At 42.9% G+C, this 24,161-nt stretch overlaps 3 protein-coding genes across 5 annotated transcripts; 1 reads left to right on the top strand and 2 right to left on the bottom strand.

Annotated features, from left to right (window-relative positions):
- The first annotated feature begins 230 nt into the window (after positions 1 to 230).
- Positions 231 to 9,324, top strand: l3mbtl2 (L3MBTL histone methyl-lysine binding protein 2). 2 transcript variants are annotated; one of them, XM_053414175.1, is made up of 18 exons: positions 231 to 292; positions 1,222 to 1,678; positions 1,816 to 1,933; positions 2,445 to 2,578; positions 2,870 to 2,936; positions 3,395 to 3,471; positions 3,822 to 3,939; positions 4,077 to 4,211; positions 4,712 to 4,800; positions 4,915 to 5,158; positions 5,326 to 5,384; positions 6,072 to 6,176; positions 6,325 to 6,472; positions 6,616 to 6,698; positions 6,854 to 7,088; positions 7,634 to 7,699; positions 7,785 to 7,949; positions 8,040 to 9,324. In XM_053414175.1, the coding sequence occupies exons 2-18, from the start codon at positions 1,328 to 1,330 to the stop codon at positions 8,330 to 8,332; spliced, it is 2,487 nt and encodes an 828-aa protein (XP_053270150.1). In that variant the 5' UTR covers positions 231 to 292; positions 1,222 to 1,327; the 3' UTR covers positions 8,333 to 9,324. The 2 variants fall into 2 exon arrangements, with proteins under 2 accessions (XP_053270150.1, XP_053270151.1); XM_053414176.1 differs by having other exon boundaries at positions 279 to 419.
- Positions 7,664 to 15,528, bottom strand: chadlb (chondroadherin-like b). Its single transcript, XM_053414380.1, has 11 exons — positions 15,514 to 15,528; positions 14,966 to 15,142; positions 14,678 to 14,872; positions 14,351 to 14,506; positions 14,107 to 14,252; positions 12,723 to 13,004; positions 12,419 to 12,638; positions 11,153 to 11,426; positions 10,654 to 11,066; positions 10,398 to 10,564; positions 7,664 to 10,099 (listed from the first exon to the last, which is right to left on the bottom strand). Exons 1-11 carry the CDS (start codon positions 15,526 to 15,528, stop codon positions 9,808 to 9,810), a joined length of 2,337 nt encoding a protein of 778 aa, XP_053270355.1. The 3' UTR covers positions 7,664 to 9,807.
- A 2,074-nt stretch (positions 15,529 to 17,602) lies between these two features.
- Positions 17,603 to 23,721, bottom strand: rangap1b (Ran GTPase activating protein 1b). 2 transcript variants are annotated; one of them, XM_053413187.1, is made up of 16 exons: positions 23,457 to 23,721; positions 23,041 to 23,159; positions 22,835 to 22,962; positions 22,511 to 22,570; positions 22,224 to 22,403; positions 21,928 to 22,062; positions 21,539 to 21,697; positions 21,324 to 21,437; positions 21,129 to 21,228; positions 20,944 to 21,028; positions 20,670 to 20,841; positions 19,872 to 19,955; positions 19,682 to 19,784; positions 19,453 to 19,541; positions 19,018 to 19,139; positions 17,603 to 18,616 (listed from the first exon to the last, which is right to left on the bottom strand). In XM_053413187.1, exons 2-16 carry the CDS (start codon positions 23,150 to 23,152, stop codon positions 18,532 to 18,534), a joined length of 1,728 nt encoding a protein of 575 aa, XP_053269162.1. In that variant the 5' UTR covers positions 23,153 to 23,159; positions 23,457 to 23,721; the 3' UTR covers positions 17,603 to 18,531. The 2 variants fall into 2 exon arrangements, with proteins under 2 accessions (XP_053269162.1, XP_053269161.1); XM_053413186.1 differs by having other exon boundaries at positions 23,494 to 23,721.
- Between the last annotated feature and the right edge of the window lie 440 nt (positions 23,722 to 24,161).

Here is a 24,161-nt window from a genome sequence, read left to right as displayed (position 1 = left end):
CTGTTATTACAGAGCTGAAAGTGAAGTGTCTGCTGAGACTGGACCCTGCAGTACAAGGCTAATAATAATTATTTATTAAAACTTCAATTTACTAATGTCACTAACTACTCCTTTTATCATTGTTAAAATGCATTAACACGTCAACACTTGTACATTTGATTTGTGACCGGCCTTCCCACCTGTAATTCTGCCTAAACACCATCTCCCACAATTCTCTGCGCGACAACGCCGGTGACGTCAGAAGATAGCGACGGGTCGGCGTCGAAGATCCAGCTCAACATCTCCTCCACAGGTTGTTTGGTCACTTTGTAAAACACTTTCGAGCAGTGTTCAGATGTTTTGAGCTTCTTTGCGCGGCCATTGGAAGTCTCGTCGACTGAACCGCTGCTTCACATCTGGATAAACTTGCTAGTAGCACGGTTAGCGATTAGCCTGCACGCACAGTAGCACGAGAGCTAATCACGCTTGTGTTTATGGTTCGACTCGCTTGTTGTTGAGCTGTTTGCTTATATATATTTAAGTGTTGGTTATTGCCTATGTCAGACCTGGTATCTACCGTTACTCTGTGTTCACTTGCACACACAAGATAGGCTACTAGGGCTGGACGATATGGCCCAAGTTGTTATCAATTTGAAAATGTATTTAATATTCTATAGTTGAATGAATGTCACATTGTTAATTCAGTTTAAAGACTGATTTTACTCATAAGAAAAGGTTTTGGTTGTATTAAGTATTATGTATCTTAGTTATAAGCAGAGAACGACACACTTGATAAACATGACAAGATTTTATATATCTGAGGTGGATTCATAATGTGTTACACCCCCTCGCTGTGTTTGTACAATGCATGAGCTTTATATCAATATTAGTTTAACCTCTGTGATAATTATTTATTTTATATTACAATATTGGATATTAGCTGATTATTGACGGGAAATCTAAGCTACCTTTTCCCATGTGAACACCATGACATCATTTAGCTCTAGCTGTCCCTTTTGACCAGCATCTATGTTATAATGTACAATCATATTAATTATCTATAATATCAATAAAGTTGAATTACATAGCACTTTTCAGAACAAAGTTAGAAAGTGTAAACGTTTGAATATCAAGCGATCATGATCAAAATAAGCCAAACATTAGAAAGGAAAATATTTTTAATAGATTGCATTGTCTGTAACGATAAGAAAAAACAACTTGGATTTCTACTTTCCTCTACAGACCTCATACAACAAAATTGTTCAACTCAAGTGGAGTAAGGATGCACCGACTGTACGTCCTGCTTTGGACTCGGTTTCATTGACAGTCCTGTTCAACGCGAGACAATATGCCCTATCACTGTGTGGCATATGGATGTGGCAAAACTTCCGAAGACGGTGTGACGTTGTTTAAATTCCCCAAGAACTCTGAGGCGTTTGGCAAATGGGAGAAGCAGGTCCAGCGCACCCGCTCCAAGTGGGTCGCCACACCCAACTCCCACCTCTGCAGCCAGCATTTCGGCAAGGAGTACTTTGAGCCCAGACTTGCCACGGGGGCTCTGAAGCTGAAGCCGGGAGCTGCCCCTACAGTGTTTGTCCGTCCACTCTGTTCCTCCTGCAGTGGAGCTGGGTGTGGTAAATGCCTGCCTGCTATCCAACGCAAAGGCATTACAGCTGAGCCCCAGGAGCGCAACATTAGTGTGAGTATTTCATATTGCGGAGCAGCAAAGGTCACAGCAGACAACGGGAGAGTTCCTTACTCCTTGTTTTAATATGTGTGACATAAAGTCTATCACTTTCATGCTCGATGTAAACCTTTTTGTTTCTCTCTGCACAGGCTGAACACAATGAACTAGCTCCCAGTGGTTCTGACGGGGCGGATAGAGGAGGTGACAAAGGAGATTTGACAGGAGGAGAGATAAAGAAAGGAGGCAAAAGCAAAGAGGACCGACCAGGTGAGGCGCAAAAAGAGAAGAGAGAACAGCATAGAGAACAACATTTCGTAACACAAAATGTTCTTTTTCTGTTGGGTAATTTAATGATCACGTCATGTGAGTCTAAAGGAGTGAAACCACATCTGTATGTTAGAGCTGGTCTGATAGTCCATATCAGTCCAGCTCTAAAGTAATTCCAATTACTTTATTATGTTGTTATCAAATTTGCTATGATAAATAATTGTGATTCTGGCTTGATATCTTAAAGTTTAACTATAAACTTAACTATTAATAACAGAATATAAATAAATAAAACAAACAAAAGTCAAATACAAACAAATATTTAGAACTTGAATTTGGGTAAGAAACATCAATGCACATCTTTTCTGCATTGTTTATTCTGCAAAATAATTTCATATTGGCAAACATAAACAGTACTGGCCACCTGAAAATCAGTTGTGTTCAGGCTATGCTCGAGGAGCTTCTAATTAAGTTAGTTGATGTCTAATACGATATCTGTTTATTTTTACAGTTGTGTGTGAGATGTGTGGCATCGCCGGCACCTTTAGCACCTTCTTCTCGAAGAGCAAGCGCTTCTGCACTATATCCTGCTCACGCTCTTATTCATCAAACTCCAAGAAGTCATCCGTACTGGCACGTCTGAAGGTGAGGAAACGCTGCCCACACAATAACTGAGCGAGGAACTTGTTAGTTACTTTGTTATGTATGTGGCTTTTTCTAAAAATAAAAACACGGTTTTTATTCTGGTAAAATTTGCTGAGAAAATCTGCTGCTTTTGCTAAAAAAAGCTTACTTAATCCTTCAAAGTATGAAGATTCTTTAAAAACAGTAGTCTGATGGCTGTTGGCAGTGATTGTTTCCGTTGCTGTGTGGACACAACAATGAGAAAGATTACAATTTTCTTTATTTTGTCTTTATGTTTGTGCTCTTCTTCAGGGTAGACCCCCCACCAAAAAACATGCTGTGATAAGAAAGGCCCCTCCAACCCCGACACGACTGAATGGTAACTGAACTCTCATATTAAATCAAAACTAGACAAACTCAACTATAATGATGAATATATCTGTACAGGACAATGCACTTTGCAGCCTATATGGTGAGTGATATTTTCCCTATGACTTAGGTTTTATTACTTTTTATATTTTCACGATACAAAACACGAGGAGAAAAGAAACGCATGCAATAGATGGATCAACTCCACACACAAAATACAAATCAAAACCCTAGAATCATTTTTGTCTGACTGAAGTAAGGATATCAGCATGAACATTTGAAATGTTAACTCTACCACTGTCACCTGTAGAATATTCAATTAGTGTCCAATGTGTTCAACTCTGTTAAATCTGACTGCTGATATTTATCAGGAATAGAGGATCTTTACTGGTATTTGCTGGTTATTTGGAATTATTGCATTAATGAAGCATGTTGCTTCGCTTGTATGATTCCTCTCTTTCCACACAGCACCATCAGGTTTTGATTGGGGCACCTACTTGGAGAAGGAAACATCCCTGGCGGCGTCCGTCTCCTGCTTCAGACACGTGAGTCCTTTGCAGAAACTATTCTACTCACAGAGAAAATGGCATAAAAATTGCAACTGTCCCAAAAGACCTGAATGTACATTATTGTACATAAGGTATTGTAGGCGTCTGGCTTTGAGCAGCTAATTTTTATTTTCGATATATTTAAACAAATATTATTGTTAGTTTTCTCCTTAACATCTGATTATATTTAGATTTTTATTAAATCCAATGCACTGCCAAAAAACTTGATTAAACATAAGAAATAAGTTGTTAGGGTTGCTGAGAATACAATTCCTGTAAAATAGTGACTGAGCAAGGTGTTACACGGTGATGATCTTTGATGAAATATCCGCCCGTCCGCTCTGCAGGTTCCACTCTGTGCCCAGTGGGACGATGTCATCTTAGGGATGAAGGTGGAAGTCCTGAACACCAACGCTGTCCTGCCCAGTAAAGTCTACTGGATCGCTACTGTTATCCAGATTGCAGGTGTGTGCAACTGTCTGTCAGTCATTTAAACCGGCCATCACACAATTCAACCATTGGTTTCTTTAAAATAATAAATGTATTTTCTTATCCTCTATAATGTTATGTTTTATAGTTCTCCTCCTCTTCCTCCCCTCCAGGATACAAAGCTCTGTTGAGATATGAAGGCTTTGAGCACGACAGCAGCCGCGATTTCTGGTGCAGCCTCGTCTCAGGAGAGCTGAAGCCAATTGGATGGTGCGCCATGACCAGCAAGCTGCTGGTGCCACCTCAAGGTGAGGATTCACTCAAATCTGACCTGCACTGCCGTATGAACACAGAGCCTAGCGTGCTGCTTGGACCAACACTTAACAGGGGCCATTTTTAGCTTTTTCTTATTTTCAGCGGTAGAGATATTACAAAGCTGGATTGTCATAGTAAATGTGGTTAGAGTTTTTGAAAATTGTCTAAATTCACGTTAGAGTAATTTATTTGTGCCGCAGGGAGCAGGGCTTTTCTTTGAACGCCTGATTTCAAAGTTTTCTTCTGAGGACAGATTGCCTAGGACATCTATACACACAGTGGGCTATTAGGGATTACTGTGCAACAGCGCCCTCTGCAGCGATTAAGTGGTTTTCATGAAGAGAAAAAATCCTCTCTCTAGTCCCTCTCCCTGAAACACAACTGAACAGTAGATATTACCCTGTTAAGAATTCTTATTTTAAAAGGCAAAGCAATTTTATTTATATAGCCCCATCCATATACAGAGGTAGATTCAAGGTGTTTGTGTCCGTAGGTGTGAAGAACAACATTTCAGACTGGAAAGAATATCTGATGAAAAAGCTGGTGGGCGCCAACACTTTACCTGTTGATTTCTACGCAAAGGTAAAACCATTTATATTCTGATTCTGTTGTTATATATGTAAAGAGTGTAGACTTCATTAAAAACACTATCTAAATCTCGGTCCTGTTATCACTCTTCTCACGTCCTTCTCCCAGCTGTCGGAGAGCATGAAGTCCTCTTTTAAGTTAGGCACGCGTGTGGAGGTGGTGGACCCAAAACACGTGAGCCAAACCTGCGTGGCCTCCATAGACTCCATAATTGGTGGCCGTCTGCGGTTGGTGTACGCAGACCAAAGTGACGCCCCCTCCAATGTCGTAGCTGATTTCTGGTGCCACATGTGGAGTCCCCTCCTTCACCCGATCGGCTGGTCCAGCAAAGTGGGTCATGAAGTGAAATCACGTAAGTCAAGGATTATCAAGACATACAGACTGAAAACTGGCAGGACTTTAGTGCATGTCTGAAAGCAGTTTTAGAAATGCAATAAAACAATTAACACAAGAGCCACACACTAATAATTGAAAGAATTAAGTTAAATATAATATGTAAAGTCTCCTTCTTTTTTATAGCAAGTGCTGTTGGTGGTTTAAGGCTTAACTCGGACTACACCTTCATGCTCTTTAAAAAGGTAAGAAAAATCTCGTTAAAGGCATTTGTCAACTGTGATCTAAGATCATAGTCACAGCTCAATATCTGATGACGGATTGAATTTAGAATGTACTGAGAGCACATACCTTGCTCCTTGGCCACTTTATCTGCATATTGAATTATTATTATATATATTTTTGTCTATTTTATTGCCTATTGTATTTTTACACTTTCATGTGTTCCCTTGTTCAGCTCGTTTTGACTCTGCCGTTGTATCAGGTGAATCTCCCTGGCATGGGATCAATGACGTTTATCTTATCAGATAAATATACCATTGTGAAATGGAATGTTCTATTCTATAGCTACTGAATATATCATGCCCTCCCACACACAAAATCCAGAGTATTATCTGGATTCGGGATGTAAAAAGATATTGACACTCTACACATGCCTGATTATTAAAACAAATTTGCCAACAGAAAAAAATCCTGGCTCCGTCCACTCTATTGAATCTGCTACAAAGTTAATGTATTCTTCCCGTACCACACCCTGAGCCTACGTTCAGTAGTTTCTGCATTATCTTGCTAACAGACAGACAAACCCAACAACAACTCAACTTCTGTGCTGAACAGAATTGGTGATAGTGAATTTTACTGGGATCACCTGCACTTTCCACCTCTGCACGCTTCGTAGTGTTTCTTCATGTTGACCACTGTATGATCTGCAGCCCAGGATCGTCTTCATGGAGGGAAGTTTCTTTGAAGAAGGAATGAAGCTGGAGGCCATTGATCCTCTGAATCTGGGAAACATCTGTGTGGCCACTGTGTGCAAGGCAAGACAACTTTCTGGTTCTCCTTAAACAGTGATGGATTAAATTGCGTTGCCACCAGAGTAAAAATCGGAACTCCTACACTGTTGTCTCTTCATTTTGTATGTCTGTTTCCTCTGTGTCTCTAACTCGGCCTACTTGACTTCTCCAGGTGCTGTTAGATGGTTACCTGATGGTTGGTATTGATGGCGCCTTTTCTGACAACAGCTCTGACTGGTTTTGTTACCACGCGTCCTCTCATGCTATCATGCATGTAAACTTCTGTAATAAGAACAATATCCCTCTGACCGTGCCTCCAGGTAAATATATACACCCCCATGGGATGCACATCCACACACTGCTTCCTGCAGTAATGGACATCCCACTTTGGTTCAGCAACATGTGTACTGGGCTCTGCTGGTGTTAGTTTGTGCTCATGAAAGACGTCTTTGTTTCCTGTCAGGTTACGACTCTCAGACGTTCACCTGGGAAAAATACCTGGAAGACACCGACGCTCAAGCTGCACCGGCACGACTGTTTAATGCTGTAAGACAGGAAGTCCGAACCTAGTGCATCATTTGAAATTGTGCTCTCTGTTTTGTGACTCCTATAGTTTGTTTGCCGTTATTGATAAAAGTATACACCCAAATACGTAAGGTGCAAACATTAGTCAAGATCAAACATGCTGTTTCTTTTCTCAGGACTATACAGGTCACGGTTTCCGAGCCAACATGAAGCTGGAGGCAGTGGACCTGATGGAGCCACGCTTGCTGTGTGTGGCCACCATTAAGCACTGGGTGGGTCGCCTGCTGCTCATCCATTTTGACGGTTGGGAGGATGAATTCGACCAGTGGGTCGACCACCAGTCCCCAGATATCTATCCTGTGGGCTGGTGTGAGCTCATGGGCTACCAGCTTCAGCCGCCTCCTGGACTCGGTAACTATCTTATATTTATAGGAAAGCCCTTAGACCTTCAATATGTAGAGTGAGTGTCAGGGCAGTCAGCTGGCTCAATCCGCCTAGATGCAGACTGTATATAAAGATGGATGACATGCCAATACACAAGCTGGACCATGTCGGTCTAAACTGGCAATCACTATGGTTCACGCTGTTTTTATAGCATCAAATAACCAATAAATCCCAAACTGGAAAAGTAAGTTTAGTTTATCCTGTGTCCCATCAAATAACATGAAGGAGACTGGATTTATAACCCATATTGCACTCTGCCACAGGTTGGCGATCAAGGTGCTTTGTCGGGCCGCAGTCATGTCGTCCATCTTTATTTACAGTCCATGCCTAAGCCAGTCTATTCTGATGGAGGTGTTTACATTTTCATGTTGTGTGAACTTCAATTCAGCTGCTAAACTTGTAAAGTCAGCTTATAAATAAAGTGTAAGAAGGCAGGATGCTGATCAGTGCTGTACAGCAGAGGTGTTGGTTACATATATAAAAAGTGACGGGTGTTTTATTCTCTTTTCCAGTTGATTTAATCACAAACGAGGTGGTACGGAACAAGAAATGCAAGCACTTTTATTACGGGAAGAAGAGTACGTTCTGAAATGAACAGTGTTTTCTCTCATACAAAGAAACATGAGAAACCGCTCCTTCACCTCCACATTTTTCTTACTAAAGGAAAGAGGTATGGAAGGAAGAGGCTCTCTGATGAACATGCTGAAGATGATGCTGCTCAGCAGCCTGAGGTCGGCGGCAGTAAGAGTCCTCCGGGGATGTTAAACCTCAGTCTTCCCCCCGAACTGCCTCTCATCCAACCCAAGACTGAGCCAGAGGAGCAGGAGAGTAAGTAGAGAAACTCATGAACATGCTCTTCAATTTCCCCATTTTTCATGACACCATTTTTGTTAAGGTGTGACTTAATTCTGTCTTCAGTCTTTGCAGTGCATGTGAAAGTGGAGGAGGTGGAAATGGAGATAGCAACTGATGCTCCAGGCAAAACTCGACAAGCCTGTCAGGGCATTGTCAAACAGGGGGAGGGAAGGGAACCAAGTACGTCAGGACAACATGACACGTCTGCAAAGAACAGCTTGGGAAGCAAAGCACAGGAAATGACAGAGAAAAATAAAGCTGCAAAAGATGGACTTGAAGAGCAGAGATCAACAGAAATGAGCTTCACTGGTGAAAGCAACAGGGTGAAGAGTTTTAATGAAAGACAAACACTATAACAAGAGGAGCGGAGCCAAGAAAACAACCGACCCATGGATGAAGTATTGGAGAGCAGCACGGAGCGGCTGAGGCTTGAGGAATGGAGAGATGAGGAGTTTGTAGAAAAAGATGGAGACACAAAGATGACCCTTGTGATGGAGTATAATGAAGACAACGTGGCAGTGAAAAGACCAAGAGGAGACCAGGGCGATAAAACAACTTCAATATTTATCTCAATATAACAAAGTCCAATAAATAACGCTATCAGGCTTATGCATTGTGAAAACAGTGTGGAGGTAGAACACACTTTTGATCCACCTCAGATAGACTAACAGTTTTTGCTGTTTATCAAGTTTTTGCTGAAAGAGTTTAAAAACAAAACCTTTACACAGGAGAGAAAAAAATCACTCTGTAAACTTGAACGACATAATTTGGACATTATGATATTGTGATAATTATATTGAGTGATGTGAAAAAAATCTTCTTGACTAAGTTTTTGGCCATATCGCCCGACTCTAGAGGAAACAGACTGAGATGTTTACAGAGCAAAATGTACGTTAGTAGCGAGAGCTCGTGGTTAGTGATGAGATCTTAGTTGATCTGGTGACATCTATTGATGGTCACCACTACTACATGTCCCAGTATTCCCGGGGGCCACAACTTATTGAGCTGCTGCTTTATCAGAGATAAAACTAGAGCAACAGGTCTGTTTACTGCACAACCATACAAACCCACGCAGATTTTCTATAAAATGGTTCAACCGATGGAGGTGGAGGATATTCCTCAAAAAGACTGTATCCCGTAAGAACCGTCCAAATCAGTTTGAATCTACCTTGATGTCTCCCTGTTGGTTCCACTAAACACAGATGACATGTGCTCCTCATGATTTGATGAATTATGACTAATCTCTTTATTTCATCGTTTTGGGTTGTAAGATGTATTTGTATTGCCTTCTTTTTTCTGTTTGTAAATATGAAATGTATGATTTAAAAAAAATGATAATTCTACTCCATTTAATGATTAGACTTTTTTCTTTAATGATCTTTACAACTGCGACTTGAGGTAATCTTGTGGTTAAGGATAACGAGCATTGAGCCAAAAAGTGTATAGGATTTCAATCATGGAAAAGCAGCGCGCTAACATCTGTGCTAACGGCCGGTTCCCCTCCTGCTAAAACTTCGAACCAAGCTGCTGATGACCTGAAATCCTTTGGTCCAAACCGCATACCCTGAACTGTGGGTGTGGATCTATTGTGTGACACATGGCAGCGCTGACAGAGCATCTTAAAACACTTCTTAACCCCTTTACAACACTATTGATTAGACAGCAAAAACAAGTTTTATGCAAACTGACTTGTGGGAGGTGTCATAGTTGGTACAGTTTTTTAAGTGAGCTCAATCCAATGTTTACCCTCACAACCTTTGACTGGTATATTTGAAGCTGTGGTCTCAAAAGAATAAGAACCGAAGCCAGGCAAAAGTCGAAGGTTGTGGGTTCAAGCCACGCTCTTGGTTTTCTTGGCTGCTGCTTGTTTGGTGTTCGGAGTCTTGTGAAGTTTGGGTTTAGCTTTGAGCCTCTTAACGTGCCTGAGGCCAGTGAGGTGCATTGGTTTGGGTTTGGTGGTCTTGGGTGTCTTAGCGGGCTTCAGGGTGACTGTAGGCAGGGAGGGAAGGCTCTCTCCACCGGGGCAGGCTTTGAAGGCATGGACATCTTTGACCCTGCGACCCCTCAGCTCAGGGGGGTTGCTACAGGTGGCTCGTACCTTCAAGTTCACTTTCTCAATCCACCTAGATGAAGAGGAGAGGCAAATGATATCCTGCTTCATGTTTCCATAGGAAGGTTATTAAAGAAAAACATCTAGCACTTTTTACGGTGTTGGATTATTTTGTATAATTTTTAATTGGCAAGCCTTAAAACTAAATTATTAAGAACTTTGCAAGATGATAATTATTGTAGATGCAAAACATGCTTTGCCTTTTAAGGAGCTACATACACACCTATGGTAAAATGTTCATGGTTTCGAAACTTCTGTTGGTCAAACTCAAATCATTTGCACGTATTCTTAGTGTTCTATAGTTGTCTTACAAGCGTAGTGGCAGCAGAGGGCAGTCACACATCAGAGGATTGCCCGCCAGGTTGATGACCTCCAAAGATGTGAGAGGGTGGAGGTCAGGCACCTCCTCCAGCTGGTTTCCCTCCAGGAAGAGGCTTCTCAACCCAGGACCCAGGCCTGTCAGGGAGTTCTGCGACATCTGGAGAGTCACAGGGATTCCGTCAGAAATTTGAATTACACAAAAGGGTTTAAAGAAGAAGAAGTAACAATTAGCTAACGGCCACCCACCTTCTCAAGCCCCATGTTATCCAGATACAGCTCCTTCAGTGACCTCTCCAGAGGACGAAAAGTGTTTGGACCCACCCAGCGGATTGTATTCCCCGACAGCCTCAGGTCTCTGAGGTTCCCCGACTTGCTCAGAGCTTCGGTGGGTACCTCCTCCAGCTTGTTTCCTCCCAGGTGGAGCGTATCAAGGTCGCTGGCCTGGTCCAGGGCCCTGGGCGAGATGTGATCAATTGCATTCCCAGTGAGGTAGAGAGCTCTGAGACCCTCTGCACCAGTCAAGATGCCTGACTCCAGCTTGGTGACAGTGTTGTTCTCCAGGTGAAGTGCAAGCAGGCTGGGTACCAGTTTGAAGGCTCCTTTGGGGAAACTGGTGAAGCGGTTTTTCTCCAGGTGAAGGTAAGTCAATTGGGGGAGACCTGTTGATTTAGACAACAGGAAGTCAATGTGAGCGTTAACACACATACAGGTCGGAATGATGTATCACTGGAGTGTTCTGTGAGACCTTTAAAGGCATCAGGGCTGATAGAAGTGAGATCATTCTCTGACAGGTACAAGTAGATCAATCCCTTCATCCCACTGAAGGCGCCGCTTTCCACGTCCACGATCTTGCAGCGCTGCAGGTGCAGGGACACGACCTGGGCGACTCCTGGGAAACTGTTGCTCGGGATGTAGTGGAAGTGGTTGCCACGCAGGTCGAGGAGGCGCGTGTTGGGAGAGAAACCCCGGGGAACTTTGGTGTGACTGCGATTTTCACATGAAGAATGGTGCGTCTCAGCCTGAGAACATGGTAACAGGAATGTAGAGGACAGAAGGGGACAAAGCTTGTCACTTGATTTCAGCCAAAGCATCTCAATCCCCCCCTGATGGCTGACTGCAGTAAAGGTCATAAATCCCACATGCTACTGTTAGTAGATGGGACCAAACTAAAAAGTGGACGGAGAGTGGATACCCAGCCTGGTCCTTTCTAAGTTTGGGTATCAATTTTGAAATGATATACAGGTTTGGGTTGGCTCCTCCACATGGTCGGCTGATTGGTTTGCACTGTACATGCCTTTAATCAGGGAAAACAAGTTATAATCACGCATGTCATGGACAGGGAACATAAACTCATGCATCTTCAGAATCAGAATCAGAAGTATTTTATTGCCAAGTAGGTTTACACCTACAAGGAATTTGCTCTGGTAATTGGTGCTTACAATTAACATAGAAACATAAAAACACAATAACATAAAAACGCAATAAATACAACATACATAGGAAAAGCAATAAAAAATAGAAAACCAGTATATATTTACTCACTGTTTACTTCTTATTTACTCACTTTTTTCCAATATCTATACAAAGTAACATTTATTTTGACATAAACATTTCTGAATAAAAATATATAGAAGATAAAAGATGTAAAAAGTGAAGTAAAAAGTGATATGCAAAATGCAAAACAGTAAACAGTGTCCGATTGCAATATGCAATGTAATGCAGTATAATATAATATGATGTAATGTGTTAATTTAACACATCCTCAAGGTGTGGGGGCGGAACACATTAACTATCTGGTTCAGGTCAGGTTTGGAAGCAAAACAAAGTGTCTGTCTAGTTTTGGCAAGAAAAATACGGGCTGAGCCACACTCTAGTACAGACATGAGAGTGGTATTGATCTTCTAATGTCAGCAAGAAAGCAAAAACGTTTTCCCAAAAGTAAAAAAATTATTCGTAACATTTGGTTTTGTCGTGAAATTCTCAAATCAAGTCTCCATATTTGCCCACTCACCTCACAAACACAGTTGGCCGGACACTTGACTTTGTTCTCTGGCGCCTCGGTGGGTGGTGGTGTGATCCTGATGGCCTCCTCAAACTCGGCCTTCAGCATGGCCTCCTGACTCTGGCATCGCAGCTCTGGAGGGTAGACAGCTTCCAGGTTTTCTCCAGAGAAATTGTCTGGTCCCCCACATGTGCCCATCAACTTCACCTTGCCACGGATCGCCCACTCCCTGTAGTGAAGCGAAACCAAAAGTCAGAGTGGGGATCTGAGTCACATAAATGACGGAAAGCTGTCGGTTAGAGGTCTGCTGTACCTGAGCGGACGCAGGTAGCAGTTGCAATAAATGGGGTTCCCAGCCATGTTGAGGCGTGCCAGCTTCGGTGAACCTTCAGAGAATGGATGGAGGACACGCAGCTGGTTGAAGCTGATGTCCAGGTGGGTGAGGCTGGGCGAGTTAAAAATAGCCGTGTTGGCCATGTCCTGTAGGGACATGTGGTCAAGGAACAATTGGGCAAGCTTGGCCATGGACACTGCCTCTTCCCCGAGGTACGTCATAGGGTTATAGCTCAGATCCAGACGAGTCACCCCTGGAAGTCTGAATAGCAAAAGGGAGAATTGTGGAAAATAGTTTTAACATCTCTCTTCAATTTGTGATGTAAAAAGGGGGATGAAAGATTAGACCTGTTGATCATGGGCTCTCCTTCCCAAACAGCACACAACTGTGAGATGAACTTCATTTCTCATCCAAACCAGTTGCATAGGGATTACAATGAATGTCTGTTGGTCAGTGTGTGCAGTCACTCAGTACTCCGCTCTAGTCCAGACCTCAATATCCCTACAACTATTGGATGGATTGCCGTGAATAAATCATGGCTCCTGGAGGATGAATCTTACTGACTTTTCCTCTAGTGCAGGGGTGTCTAAACTACGGCCCGCTGGCCAATTGCGGCCTGCCATCCATTTGTAATTGGCCCGCATAAAAAAAAAAAAAACTAACAATATAGTAGCACTTAAATGGCACTTATTTTAGCACTTTGTAGTTTTGCTTTATTTTTGAAGAAACTATACTTTCTTGATTCTTGTTGTTCTGGGTTTGTATCCTCGGGGTTGAATGCACTTATTGTAAGTCTCTTTGGATAAATGCGTCAGCTAAATGAAATGTAATGTAATGGACTATGGCCCACTGTATTGCACTTCTCAGTTTATACATTATGTGGCGCCCAACTCACCCTGACCTGCCATCTGTCCCTCAGAACACCGCCACGCCCCCCCTCCCTGAGCGACGCGATTGAGTCACACCCTGCTCCAGGGATAGGGGGGCATGGCGGCATGAGTGGCCCAGTATTTTTTTCTGTAGTTGGCTCTCGGGATTAAAAAGGTTGGACACCCCTGCTCTAGTGCCACCAGAAGGTTATTTTTGTGGCTTTGAAGCAAATATCAATATTTCTATGATGGATTATGATTAAATTTGCCACAAACATTGACGTTCCTTCACATCATAATGAGATTTCTGTATAGCTCTATGGCTGAGAATAGACGCCGCTAAAACTTGAGCGGTGGAGATCAGATCTCAAACGTGTCCTCATTGGGTCTTGGATGCGTTCACTTCTGTACTTTGACCTGTCCGCTTGTGATCAGATCTCTCAAGTCGGACATTAGGACCAAGTCTGAATGGGGCAGCTTACCAAGTGGCCTACCTAGTCATGGTCTCAGTAGGAAAGAACTGCAGCTCGTTGTGGTCCAGACTGAGACGGGTGAGAGTGACCAGACCAGCGAAGGCCTCAGTGTCCAGGTAGTTCAGAGAGTTGTGACTGAGACGCATCCATTTGATGTTCTGCAAGCCCTGGAAGGAGAAGATGTTGGCTACTTATTCAATGTCCCGAAAACAAGACATTTAAATGGTAAATGCATACGTCTTGTGAATGTTCTATGTGGTTGCACCTGGAAGGCCATGTTGGGGATGTACACCAGCTGATTGTGCGTAAGGGAGAGCAGGTTGAGGAATCCCAGCTGAGAGAAAGCTCCAGGCTGGATCTCCTCCACGCGGTTACGGTCGATCATAAGCTGCTTCAGCGATGACAGACCATCAAACGACTCCTGGGCTCATGAAACCAAACAGACAGGAGAAATGTTTTTATCTTGATCCAGTCAAAGCTGTGAGCAAGGGGTGGTGAAACAAAGGGGTGGTTGTGAGTACAGCAGCTGGAGGGATGCTGACATGAATCTTTTTGTCGGGAGATACAGTATAAATTGCATTTGGGCAACCACCTGGTAGAGGATCTCAATATTGTTGTTGGCCAGGTTGAGGAAAACCAAGCGACCGAGGCCGCGGAAAGCCCCCTCCTTCACCGTGCGGATGTTACAGCGCTGCAGTGACAGGTGAGTGAGGTAGGGCGTGTGTTTGAAAGCCCCAGTTGGAAGCTCCTTGATATCATTGCCTCGGAGATCTAACTTGACTGTGATCTACATAGAAAGGAGAGATACATAATAAACGGAACAAGATGGAAACTGAAGATACTGTAGAAATTGCTGGTAATAGTGAGTGTGAAAGGAAACCTCATCAGCATTGGGAGGAACTTGGGTCAGGTTCCTGTTGATGCAGGTCACAGTGAGTTGGATCTGGTCACACACACACTGCTGTGGACATTTAGCTGTGTGTACTGCAGGGACGCAGAGGAGCAGCAGGCAGAGCAGTGGGACCCAAAGGGTGTCAGGACAGAGATGGGAGTGTGTCTGGGGGGGGGAGGAAATAACTTTCAGACGACTTCACCTGGTGGCAATTCATAGCTGATACTCTCCAAGGAGGCTTGGTGACACAATATATACAAATGTGGATTTTTACTAACAAGTGACTGTTTCTGATTCGATTTAGTGAAACAAATAGATACTGACACTGCTTACTTACTGGTTGGTGGGTTCTTTGGTTGGTTGGTCAGAAGGATTATGCAAAATCTACTTGATGGATTTCGATAAAACTTTTGGAAATGTTGCGCCAAGAAGGAACTTATTGAATTTGAAGATCCAGACAAAGGGGTGGATCCAGAAAATCTTCATCACTTTCTTTGATATTGCGAGTTAGGGCCCTAGGCAGTGTATCAATTCACCATCCATCCATCCATTGTTCCAGCATCAAACGCCAGTTTCTAACTTCCCTAAGGGTTAGTTACCTTCGCCAAGGAGATTATTTTTCACCCGTCTGTTTGTTGCTTGGTTTTTTTTGTACACAAGATTACACAAAAAACAACAGGAAAGATTACTGTGATACAAAACATGCCTGTGATGGTGAACGCTAAAATGACGCCCAGGATTTGACAGGGTCTAGCCTCATCTAACCTCTCTCAGTAAAAGGTGTGTATAGTTTCACATTTCCTAACTAAATGTCGGTTTGACGGAGAACATCTAATTTCTTCTGTATTTCTGGGGGTTAGTGGGATTTTGGTCGGACTGAGCTGCTCTAGTCTTCACTGGAATGCCTTAAAACCACATTCCCATGTCGGATCAACAGTCTTGATCCACAGGAATGGACATGAAAAGCTGTGCAGCTCCACACTCGGAAATTTCTCAAAATGTTGACTGGACAAAACCTGCTGCGATAAATCCCATCAGGGACCAGTGGCTGCAGGAATCGGCAGCGAAACCTCTGTTGAATTTCAGTCATTCATTCATGTTCCTTTAAAGGCAGCTGTAAGGTAGAAAACAAGCTGATGTGTGCTAGTGCAGGTAAACCCTTGATATTTTAGCAGCATGCCATTTTTGTTGGTTCCCCTGTGCAGAAAAGGGGGCCAAGAAACTAGAGACGGAGGAATTTCCTCTGGCCAGACTGTTTGTGTGCGTCCCCCCCCCCGGGGATCAACACTGCAGGCCGCTGAGGAGCTGCCGCGCCGGCCGCACAAAGACGCACAGTGTCTGTCCCTGCCGGTGTTGTGCCAGAATGAGTTTCCTCTGAAACAAAATGCTTGTCCTCTAGCCAGGGACGGTGAGGGGACTGCTCCCTGAGAGCTTGTAGCAGAAATCCCATCCCAAAAAAGTTAGGTAGGTTTGATATATTGTGTGCATCTAATGTTGTCCTGTGCGTAAAAAGAGACGATTCAAGTTGAGGGAATGACAAAAACCTGCAATACAGTCTACTTTGGACAACCACCAACCTTTTATGTGTTCAATTTCCACTCTTAATAACCACCAGAACATGTCCAGTCGACAGTGTGACAAGGATAAGACATCTAATACGATCTGTCTTTAGATGGTCAAATAAAACAAAGGATAATCTACACGAGTGGATAATTGAGCACATTGCTATTCACCTTTCTGAGTGTTTAAGATATATGATACCCTGACGACCACACATGTTGAATTTTAGCTTTCTGAAATCATATCCGAGCATTTACACCGAGAGATTTTTGCGCACAGACTCACCATGGTTGCGCGGTGGCTCCGTCCAGCTGCAGCTCACTCACTAGCCGCTGACTCTCTCACGGTCTATGCTACCTCTGCAGCTCTCCTCTCCTCCCCCCCGTCTGTCCCCCCCATCCAAAACAAACTCGGCTGATCCCTTCATTCACTGACAAGATCCCCACCCACCCACACACCTCCCGCTCCCACCTCCGGAGTGTGCACACTGTTGAAGGAACAGTTCCTATAAAATAAAGTTATTTTTGCTCTTCCCCCTCAATGTTAAAATTGCTGAATATTCCATGGCCAATATTGAAGATGTTTCTGAGCACAGGTCACATTAGTTGAGTTTCCTTGAGAAATCTCACTGTGAAACCCCTTATATCTGGAAATTATATAATAGGAGCATGACGGTTGATCCTATTCCTCTGCCAAGGCGCAACAGTCCTGTTACGAAGCCACATTTACATTCACTTGATTACATATTTTCGTCTGGACCAAATTGCACACACAAAATCCCTGTTGTTAAAAAAAAAGTTAATCTGCGAGAATGGTGAACATTTTTGCAATTAGAAAGTGAAAATTCTAGATCTGTCACCTGATCCAGATTCACATAAAAATTTGATATATTCTATTCCTGACTGATTGATATATTCTATTCCTTTACCAAGCTCGTGGTAAAACAGTTGTTTTCATGCTAAATAACAGACAAAAAAAACAAAAACACAACCTCCTTAGCTTAGGTTAGGTTAAAATAGCAGTCCCAGCTGTATATGCATGTATATATTGAACATTGACAAGGAGTCAGGCCTGTTAGATCTGTTATATTTAAGACAGAGCATTTAATGTAACATCATAGCAGGTCAACAGAGTATAAACCTACACACAGTCCAATGTTATTCAGACGATTATCTAAATGCCATTAAATTGTATTACATTCTCCTCCTACTTCCCTTAAATGCTCCCATAACATCACTAAGGCATAAACAGCTATATGAGGTAAGACAACTCAGTGTGTGCAGCAAAGTTACATAAGAGCACGTTTTTGGGCTAGAAGTAAAAATTGGTCCCCTGAGCTCTACAGTGTAACGACTGTGCTCAGTGCAGGGCGATGCACGCGCACACACACACACAAACATAGTGTGTGTTCAGGTTCACGGCCGGGTATGTGGTGCTGCCCATGCCTCATTACAGTCTGATGCACACATCACAGAGCTCGGACTGGACAGGATCTTGTGAGCAGCAGAGTGGCGATTGTGATTGGACAGAGCGTCCGAAAAGTTCTTCTTTCACTTCACGATGTAATGTTCCAAAAAAGCAACGTATAAAAAAGACAAACAAAATAGCGTGAAAAGCCGGCCTCACTAAAACAATAAGCAAAGTCAGCTGTTTATTGCCGAATAATTTGTTAAGATTTCAGATTGTATTTGTCTTGTCCTTAACAACACTTTTTTACACATCAAGCCCCACGGTTAACTGATGTGTTGTCTATATTTTCATTATTTGTATCTACATTTTCTAGAAAAATATAAGTCGCAAACATAAGTAGAAAAATAAAAAGAAAGAGATTTTGGACAGTGTTTGTCAGGCCTTCACAAAATATACAAAGAAGATCAGTGGTTGTGAGAGTCCCTTGTTCAAGTGTAAAGCATCCCTGTGTTGGTTTGTTTTCTGTGTGTGTGTGTGTGTGTGTGTATGTGTGTGTTAGAAGTGGAAATGATGGATGGCTGGGATCAGTGTTGGTCATTGCACCTCTTCTCCAGAGCAGAGCACAGCTTCTCTCTGGCAGCACTGAAGGACTTGAGAGCATCGCTATTCCTGCAGATTCAAACACAAACAAAGAAAAGAATTACCCCTTATGGTTGTTTTCAGTTTCAGTCCTTCCAGGTGTCCCTGACATATTGCATTCACAATAATGAAGGTAACTGAAATCTACCCCGAGCGATAGGAGCCATGTTCAATCCATAAATGAAGATATATTTAATAAATTTGGTAATAAATATGATTTTAAAACAAGCTTTAATCTATTACAATAAATCACAGTCACATAATTTAGTTTACAGCCTAAAGGAAACCTTTAAGAGGATCATCGCTTTGAAGTCCAAACATTAAAATGCAACAACAATACAACAGCATGTATGTGCTTTAGGTGGATTTTATACCCCAAGCCAGGTTTAACGAACCTTTTAAAGAAAGACGCATTAGAAGTAGTGTCTTACTTGGACATGAAGTTGTTAAGCAGCTGGGCATGGTGCTGAGAGAAGTAGTGCTGCTGGACCGCATGCTCCAAACACAACAGCTGGCCTGGGACCAGTGACACCTTTTTAATCTTCCCCTCTCCCTGAAACACAAGACAAAAGAGTAAAAATGTGCATTAACTGACAGATTAAAGCAACGAACAGTGATAACAAGGAGCCAAATGTAAATCCAGCAGGATTTATATCTTTGTGGCAAAACTTAAACACCAGGGGAAAGATTGTAAGTGGAAGTTTAAAACAAATTGGAAAACTAAAAGTTGACGTTCTACAATGTAGCAGTCATTCAATGGGTAATAGTCTTTCTGTTTGAATGGAAACAATTAATAGACAAGATATGTTCCTTCATGTCAGATTCTTAGAAGAAGAAGAGCTGGTTGTACAGTAGCAGCAATTTACCTTAAGGAAACCCATCAGGACCAGCAGTGTGGAGAGGAAGCAGTAGGACTGGATGGTTGAACCACAGAAGAGCTTTTTCAACACATCATCTGTAGGACAGAAGCAATGATAGGTCAGTTAAATTACATAGGAACTAACTCTCATACCAAAGGCATCACTTTGTTGTGGATCCTTCAACACCACATCCATACATGAATCAATGACAAAGCAACAGTGGCAAGATATTCACCGATAGTTTCTAGAACTGCCGTCTTGGTCTCTGGTTCCTCGCAGTACAAAGAAGCAATTTTCAGAAGGACATCGGCAGCCTCATGTGGGTCGGATACATCAATCTGGTGTGAAAGTAAAAGACTGTTAGCATCATAAAACATCCACTGTCTGCAAACACCATCTTTTATTTGATAAATTTAAATTCCCACCTGTTGCATCAGGTTTGTCCTCGTCTCTCCAAGCCGAAGAAGCTCCTCAACAGTGGGGCAGCTGAGGAAAGATGTGAGCTCTGCCTGTAGTTGAGTCACAATCAGAGATGATCAATGAAGTGGTAGAATAAACAGTATATTGTGCCATTAGTAACTGTTAACAAAACCTCTGTGTGAAGCTTAATGTGAAGCTATTTACTGAGGATATTCTTTATAAAAAATAAAAAAAAATTGCGATAGCAAGTCGGTCAGAGCTGTCAATCATGATAAATCATCCTGTTTTCTTAGCATAAAATAAAAAATTCAAACTTATCAGTAACATTTGAAAAAACATTTGAACATACATCAGTGTGAAAAAAATACCTGAAATGACCATCTTTGTGAAATATATATTTGAAATGTACTTTTTAGTTTGGTCAATGTACCATCAACTACATAGAGGTGGCAGGGTTTCTGACCTTTACTACAGACAGCCACCAGGGGGCAATCAAGATGTTTTGGTTTTCCACATTAAGGGTGCTGTCATATCGTCCGTATTTAATATAAACACATATATTTATATATTTTATACCAAATTTGCGTCCGTCTGTAGGTTTGTATTCAACATATTAGCTCATTACTGTTCTGACACAAGTCTTTAGTATTTAGTGTTTTGACCAGTAAAACAAAGCTTGGTAGACGGACTGGTTTTTCATATACTAGCCATCTTTGCAGAGTCATAAAGTTCATTTCAGACCCTGGTGTCAACTGTCTTAATACAAAGTACAATAATATGTATGTATGTTTTATGTATCTTACTGGGCTGTGAAGTTTTGGAGGACTGTTGTCATTTCTTGACACTCCATTTTCCTTGACAATTTCCTCATCGTCCTCATTACTGTCGTCACCCACTTCCTCATCATCCTCCTCCTCATCATCATCATCGTCGTCGTCCTCATCATCTTCCTCATCAGGTTCTCCCTCATCGTCGCTGCAGTGAATTCAAAGGGGAAACATTTTAGTCAAGCTATTAATGCTGATTTGCTTTAGTACTGCAGGAAAAGCATGCAAGCACACACACACACATACTAACCTGAGTGATGCCAGCATGTCTCCTTTGTCCATGTTCTCCATAGTCTCTCTCAAAGCCTCACAGCCTTCCTCTCCCAGACAGTTACCTGTTACGGTCATGTTCTCATTAGTTTCAATCTTTATGACTCTTTCCATATTCAAGTATTCAAGTATTCAAGATCCCGGTCCCACAGTCCAGGTACGTACCGTTCAGATCCACATTCTCCATGTGAGTTTTGTCCATGACAGCCTGAGCCACCACCAGCGCCGATGCCTCTGTGATCTCACCAAATGACAAATTCAGCTCCTGAAGAAATGGCACATAAGAGACGAGTGTAATCGCTTTGATAAAAGAGAGGAAACTGGGAAAGATAAAACGCTGAACTTTGATGGTGAACTCACCCTGAGGATCGGCAGTCCCTCTCTCAAGACTGCAGCGAGTGCGATGGCTCCTTCAGAGCGAACCAGACAGTCGCCGAAGTTGATCACCTGGACGTGTCTCAGATGCCTCAGAGCCTGCAGAAGCACCAGGAGAAAACCAATGTACAGAAACAGGTTCAGACACATGAATACCTATTCTTCTTATGGAGGAAGGTCGGAAGATAAACAGGCCTTACCTGGACCATGGCTAGTGTTCCCCTCTTGGTGAAGGTGTTGTCATTGAAGTTGAGGACACAGAGCTCTGGGTTGTGTCGCATGGCTGAAGCCAACGCCATCACACCTTTATGGGTGATGCCATTCTGGGGCATGTGGACTTCCTCAAGGCTGCCCATCAGCTTACATGGAAAAACAGAGAGAAGTTTAAGGCTTAAAAGGGGTTCCATTTGAAATCCAAATTGATCTGGTTTTCAAATGGAAAGGGCTGACAGGAAAATGTTCTCAGCAACAGACACATACATTTTGGTTTTCACATACATTTAAGGAAAGGGTCCTGGCTTTAGTGCATGTCTGAAAGCAGAATATATTACCACACCTGTTAAACAGTTTTGGGACATGTGTTTTGTACCTGAAAAGCCTTGGCCAGGGCACGGGCTCCTTCATTCTCTAGGCGATTCCTGCCAGCGATGAACACTCTCAGTTTAAACTGAGCTCCTTGGGCAAGCGCATGTCTGTGGCAGTCGATCAGCGCATCAGCCAAGATCTACACAAACCATGCACAACAGTTACTAACTGCATGATGGGAAATATCTGCAGTGATTTATTTTTAATCTGGAACCATTCACAGAAAAGTAGTATTTGCAGGTTTCTTTTTAGAGTGGATGACAGCATGACAAAAAAAATTCAAAACATCTGTGACCTCACCTTTCCTCCTCCGATCCCCATGCCACAGTTGTTGAGCCTCAGCTCCCTCAGGGTGTGGCAGGAAGGGCTCTTCAGCAGCTGCTCGATTCCCTTCACGCCATCCGGCCCAAAAGCGTTGTCACTCAGGTCCAACTCAGTCAGCCTGGCCCCTGCGCTCATCAACGCGCTGCCTAGTGACCTCTGAGGAAAGCACAACAGAGACCATGTGAAGCTGACAATCAAAGAAGTATCATATAACACAGGCTGAAAACCCAATGCACTGCATCAACCAGCAGCAAAAGTCTCACCAGAGCTGTTGGGATTTCAGAGCGCAGCCTTGCGGTGAACATGTCGCTCCAGTAACATCTCTGAAAGACACAGAGTTTGCAACAGAAATGAGCATTTTGCATCTTCTTTACTGCAATATTATAGATAGGAAACGTTAAAAGTATGAAATTGATCTGAAAAAACTCATACTGTACGACTGTGAGGTATTCCATTTCTGGTACAGGATCAAAATGCAACAGTGCTGAATTCTGAATTCTTATCCTTATGCTCATAATAACCTGTAACATAAATGTGTGCCGTCACTTCTGTTGAACTGAGATTGGAGATCTTCAACTGAAGAATACCTGGAGCAGGTCTTTGCTCTCCAAAGCCTTGGCGATGGCTTGGGCTGCCTCCACACCGAACGTGTTCCCCTCCAGGCGGAGAGCCCTCAGACCCTGGTACTGCTCTATCTCACGGACCAGCTCCTCCACTGCGCACACACAGCGAATGGGTTATCAGGTGTGAGGAGAGGATCCATGCTGTCTATGGTGACCAGCAGCACTCTCACCTGACTCCGCGTCGTCCAGCTTTAGTCCCAGGCCCTTGTAGCTCAACTCTCCATCACCGACGTGGGTCTTGGCGAGAGCATCAGCCAGCTGTGCTATGTCATCTGAGGCCATTATTACTCTGTAATAAACATAAGTAGGAGTTTTACTACACATATAAACGAACAGATATAACATTCACACCCCTGGCCATACTGGAAATTGAAACATTAACTTCAGTGACAGTGTATCAATAAGCAGAAATCGGGTTAGCTGTCTAGCTTCACCGGTGCTAGCTAGTAGCAGTAGATCGCAACGTGAGATAAGTTTCAATAACCCAGATACAACTGTCTGTTCTTTATCACATCGATTCTCGCGTTTCTTTATCATTCCGCTCTTACTAAGAGATATAAAGTATTTTCTTCAACTGACGACTCACAACAAACACTGTTTTCCCGGTGAAACGGAGAACTCACGCCGCTTCTTCTTCCGCGCCGGTTACTACACTGCGTGACGTCATCGATCGCGCTGCCAAAGCTTCTTCTTCGTCCATTGTGTTTAGATCAGCGACATGAGAACCACAGTGGAGCTAGCGCCACCTGCTGTTACTGTCCGGACCCAACAGTGTACAGCATAGTGTCCAGGAAGAGTTTTGTGAAGCGCTTATCGAGGCTCGTGTTGATGACGTGCAAAGCCTCGCGAGCCGGCCGTATCACGTGATTAGGTCAGGAAATGGTTCGCAGGTTTGGCGTGCGAATCGAAATATAAGGGGCAGCGAAACGCAATGGACCCCGCCCCCTTACATTTTGTGGACTTGGCACTTTATTGACCGTCTTTTTAAACAAAAATAAATAAAAGGTTGTCCATATTTTACGTGTTACATGTTATCCCTAGTAACACAAGCACATTCACATCACAACCCTCTGCCCAATTTGTTTCCACTTTCCCTTTTGATCCCACCATTGTATCATAAAGACAGACACCATATTAATAAGTTCATGATTTATGTAGTGGCATCACAAAAATCATTCATTAATTTATTCAATTCAAAGCTTCACACACCAAAGCCATGGTGTCATTATAATCACTCTGCCTGTTTTACATGTATTGTCCACTTGATGGCGCAGTAGAGCAAATGAAGCAC

This window comes from Pleuronectes platessa, chromosome 21 (assembly GCF_947347685.1).
Source record: "Pleuronectes platessa chromosome 21, fPlePla1.1, whole genome shotgun sequence".
NCBI lineage: Eukaryota > Metazoa > Chordata > Actinopteri > Pleuronectiformes > Pleuronectidae > Pleuronectes > Pleuronectes platessa.
The sequence above is the reverse complement of the archived record's forward strand: the minus strand, read 5'-3'. Positions and strand labels throughout refer to the sequence as shown.